Source organism: Haliotis rufescens, unplaced genomic scaffold, assembly GCF_023055435.1.
Source record: "Haliotis rufescens isolate VD_foot unplaced genomic scaffold, xgHalRufe1.0.p SCAF_2, whole genome shotgun sequence".
In the NCBI taxonomy this organism is placed as follows: domain Eukaryota; kingdom Metazoa; phylum Mollusca; class Gastropoda; order Lepetellida; family Haliotidae; genus Haliotis; species Haliotis rufescens.
Window position 1 is genome coordinate 40,652,126 of NW_025963890.1, and position 4,794 is coordinate 40,656,919.

The following is a 4,794-nucleotide window of genomic DNA, read 5'->3' on the forward strand; positions in this document are numbered from 1 at the left end:
TGCATGTGATTGTGAAGGTGCCAGTGGAGGGGCACGACTACTCTCACCTTATGCCGGGTGTCATCACTACCAGTACTTGATAGCATGCTTCATCTTCCCGAGGCATTGGAGTTAACTGACTAGAAAAGTCCATTTCCACCCTTGCCGAACAAGGCATGAATTATGGAGTTACATGTTGTAGTCAGTTAACTCCCTTGCCTCTGGAGATGAGCAGGCTTATGATACAGTCGGAATCGTACAATGGACTTCTATTAGAGATTTCTTATGATTATGGAAATGCTTGTGTCGTTTTTATTTATTATAACATTTAGATAACTGTTAGCATTGATTTACCGGTAACATATTTCTGGGGAAAGCATTTATCAATCTTACCATCTGGTATTTATTTTTGGTTTCTAAGATTTGGATTTTCCAATGAACCTTTGAAAAACAGACAATACAAGTTTTAAGAAATGACGGTATGTCATAGTTTAACATTATATCTGTTAGTATTTTTCTGTTGATAAGTCTTCATGTAACATATGTTTCAGTTTCCTCAAATCATAGATCTAAATGTGGGAGGGCGGCACCTGAGCACCCGTATTTCAACTCTCACAAAGTACCCTGATTCCAAGTTGGCCGATATGTTCAGTGGGGAATATGTTATGCCAAAAGACAAAGATGGCCGGTTCTTCATCGATGCGGATGGCGACGTATTCGCTCACATTCTCAACTTCCTGAGGTACGAGATGCTGCCCCCTCCCGACCAGGCAGCTGCTGTACACAAATATGCAAACATTTTTGGCATTAAGCCTTTGCTTGCTATATATTTACAGTGGGGACCAGTCTTTGCACAGGCTTTGAGAGACAAGTGGAAACTTGGAATAGCCGGGTATGACGACTGCCTGAATCAGGTGCGGGAAGGCCTGGTGGCAAGTCGGTATCACAGTGGTGTCGTGTTCATCCAGTTCTCGGATTCCTCTCAACACGTGTTCACTCTGTGCAAGGTGGCTGGTATTCCTGAGGGACATCATGTCATCAACGTCAAATACTCCTCCTCTGCAATGGATGGGACCAATCTTGTCCATTTCCTCAATGAGGACCTGAAGCGTATCGGTGTTCACCTTCAGCCGGGGGACTTCCGACCAGAACCAAAGTGTGGTTGTCGCGTGGCTTTTCGGTACATGATAAAACTTGAGTAACTGATGTACCCATAATTGTCACATTGTGTAGTTTGGTGCGATTAATGTATACTTCCCAGGCGAATAACATACAATCTACAGCAACCTATGCTTGTCGTGAGAGGTTGTCAGGCTGGCTGACTTGGTTGAAGCATGTCATCGTTCCCAATTGCGTAGATCGATGCTAATGATATCAATCACTGGATTGTCTGGTCCAGACTCGATTATTTACAGACCGCCGTCAAATAGCTGGAATATTGCTGAGTGCCGCGTTAAACAACCAACCAACCAACCAACCAACTTTTAGGCATAATTGTCGATTAAGCAACGTGGCACACAGGTGTTTGAGAAGGTGAAAGACGACAAATAACAAATAATTAATTGATGTAACTTGTTTACACTAATAAACAGGCGAGTATAATCATATTCTCCTGACAAAAGTATACATAATGACTACACAGCTAGTTTGCATTTCAAGCTTTGTAGTGGAGAGTATAGTTGTATATAATGTTTATACTTGTGATTACGTATACACTTGTCTAGTGGTAGTGCGTCCAACCGGAGAGCGGGTGGTCCGGGGTTAGATCCCCGGCCGCGTCATACAAAAAGACGTTGACTTGTGACGGTTGAGTCATGTGAATACATCTTAGTTGTGCGTGTACCATATGTATTGTGTAATAAAATACCTACATATTTTACTGTTGCTTTTAGTGTCTTTTGTCCTTGTTTGTTAACGCCGCACTCAGCAATAGTCCAGCTATATGACGCCGGTCTGTAATTAATCGAGTCTGGACCAGATACGATGACATGCATCAACCACGTCAGCCAGCCTGACCACCCGATCCCGTTCGTCGCCTTTTACGGCAAGCATGGGTTGCTGAAGACCTATTCCACCCCTGCTTTTTGTGAGTAAAAACGGATTTACTCCGCATAAACAAAAGGACGAGAAGGAGGAGAGACGTAAGTGTTCCAGACTGGGGACATTATCCACAGAAGGGAGAGATCCACGTTTGTCGCAGAACTGTCAGAATCGGAAATTCGAACAGACGATATGTGGAACTCGCAAGGCTAAGAGATGACCGTCTGTACTGTGAAATGCGACATCTAAGTTTGTTACTCTTAAATAAATTTTTAACAATTGTGACCCTGCTTCACCATCAGGAAAACATCTTCTCATCCTTCGTTAATAGATACTTTCAGGTGAAGGTTTTTTATCGTGGATAAATTCTGTACATTTCGTCCTGAGAATCTTAGCTGCATAAAGAGTTATGGTTATTACAGGGAGATCAACCACATTTCTGTTTTCATAAAACATGACAATCCAGTGAAGTGCTAATGTTCCGGATATCCTATGTTAGAATCAGCGTTTGACTGTTGAGGACATTGCACTCATTGTTAGATACGTCGTCTCCTGGCAGACTTCTCGGATGTATAACAAGGGTGCGGCTGTGCCGTCCGTTGCCCGTTAAGGGCCGTGGCTAGCTGATGGGGCTCTTCGGGAGTGTTTCTGTCTTCTCTTACTAGTACATATAGGATTACCTTAGTACATATCATATGTGGGTCTGTCAGTAGAGGATACTCCGAGTCCAACGTTACTGTGTAAGTATTTCTTCAATAACTCTGACATTAGCGTTCTGGTAGATGAATCGATCGTGTTCAGAATTTGTTCTGGTATGGAATCGATGTTTCAAAGGAGATAATTTATTTACAATTTCCTAATTAAAAATCCTTAATTCCGTTCGGGAGTGATAATACATCTGGACCGTTAGACGTTAAAGATTCTGGGTTAAGATTAGTTTTCAGCAACCCACGCCTGTCTAAAGAGGAGACTTGGTTGATGGGTGTCATCATATCCCAATTGCATAGAACGATTCTCATAATCTCAATCCCTGGATTCTTGTCTGGTTCTTACTCGATTATGTATAGATCGTCAAACAAACAAACAAACAAACATATTCCTTGTGATTTGAATAAGGTAGTGGTGATGATTCTGACAAGCTTGCTGGTGTATATTTTATTTGCGCTCCATACTTCAAGTAAGAGGGGAGACAACTCACTTGCACTTACACGGACCCAGATCACGGTGAAATTACAGAATACCACTGTACCATTTCTGAGATATTATGTTGGTAAAGGATCATATTTATTTTTTATATTGTATGTATCTCTCATTCATTCTACACAAACAAAGAGTATTCAGTCAGCAATTACTACGTGACTCACATATGACAAAGCAGACAAAATTTATGGATAACAACTTAAATACTGTAAAGGCGACGTTTCGGTATAGATCCCCATACCCTTGTATCAAGCAAGACTGAATGAAGAACATTGTACATAATATATATAGTAGGTGAAGCCTGTGCAAATAGTCTGTGAACTTGCAACATGGCAAACATACAGTTAGAAGTGAAGTTTATCCCGTCTCAGCGCGATGGACGTATTCCATGTTTTTCGAGGATACATGTTCAAATCAAACAAGCAGAGCGTGAGTGAGTGAGTTAGTTAGGCTTAACGCCGCTTTGAACAAGATTCCAGTTATACCACGGCGTGTCAGCATGAAGTGGGATGAAAGCCCGAAGTGATACCGGTCTCAGACGTTTACCATTTTGGTGAAACCCACGGCACGGGTGCTGACACACCTAGAAACAAAATCGGGGCGAACCGGGATTCGAACACATAATCATCGGTCTGCACAGCGACTTGCGTCGCCTTACATGACCAATCAAGAAGAGACATGATTGACAGTCATGTGAGTGTTTCTAGAAGATGTGTTCTGCAATAGTGTCCACAACGAATGTCATAACTCCTGTAAATAAAATAATGACAAAAATGGTTATATGATCGGGTGGCTTAGTCGTCTAAGATGCCGCGATTCGCTGTGCAGAGTTGCGTCCCGTGGACACGCCAGAAACCTATGATTAATGGGTTTGAATCCCGGTTCGCCCCGATTAGGCTTGTCAGCTTGTCTAGGCTTGTCAGCACCATACCCGTGCTCGTGGGTTTCACTGAAGTGATAAACGTCTGAGACCTGCATCACTTCTGGCTTTCCTCCCACATTAAGCTGACACGCCGCGATATGACTGGAATACTGTTAAAAGCGGCGTTAAACACAACTCACTCAATCACTATATAATGGCGGTCTGTAAATAATCGAGGCTGGACAAGACGATCCAGTGCCTGACATCATTAGCATCAATCCATGCAATTGGGATCGATGACATGCATCAACCAAGTCAGCGAGCCTGACCACCCGATCCCGTTAGTCGCTTCGACAAGTATTGTCGCCTTTTACGGCAAGCATGGGTTGCTGAAGACCTATTCTAATCCGGATCTTCACGGATCTTATTTGTAGATGTACGTTAAACCAGTTCTACAATTTATAATACTATTTATTAAGATTTTAGTTTTAGTTTACTTTTAAGTACACTCAACAAGCAATAGTGAAACTACAATTAATTATATAAGCAAATAAGTTTTGAAATGGTCCCTGACAGTAATTCTCTTTTGTCTTTGGTCACATACTCCGATGTTAATAAGGTACTTGCCTGGAGTTTCAACAGGCAACAATTCTCTGCATTCTGTCTTTTTGTACCCAAGCTGAATGCATCTCACCCCCGTTGCCCCTCCCCAA

General features: G+C 42.3%; 1 protein-coding gene across 2 annotated transcripts in view; it reads left to right on the forward strand.

Annotated features, from left to right (window-relative positions):
- The window catches only part of LOC124127512 (BTB/POZ domain-containing protein KCTD7-like), a 6,052-nt gene extending 4,194 nt beyond the window's left edge, over positions 1–1,858 (forward strand). For both annotated transcript variants that reach the window (XM_046490895.2, XM_048399962.1), the window contains exon 2: positions 531–1,858. In XM_046490895.2, coding sequence (XP_046346851.1) covers positions 531–1,181 — 651 coding nt within the window. In that variant the 3' untranslated portion in view covers positions 1,182–1,858. The remainder of the gene's footprint in view (positions 1–530) is intronic.
- Positions 1,859–4,794: the final 2,936 nt, after the last annotated feature.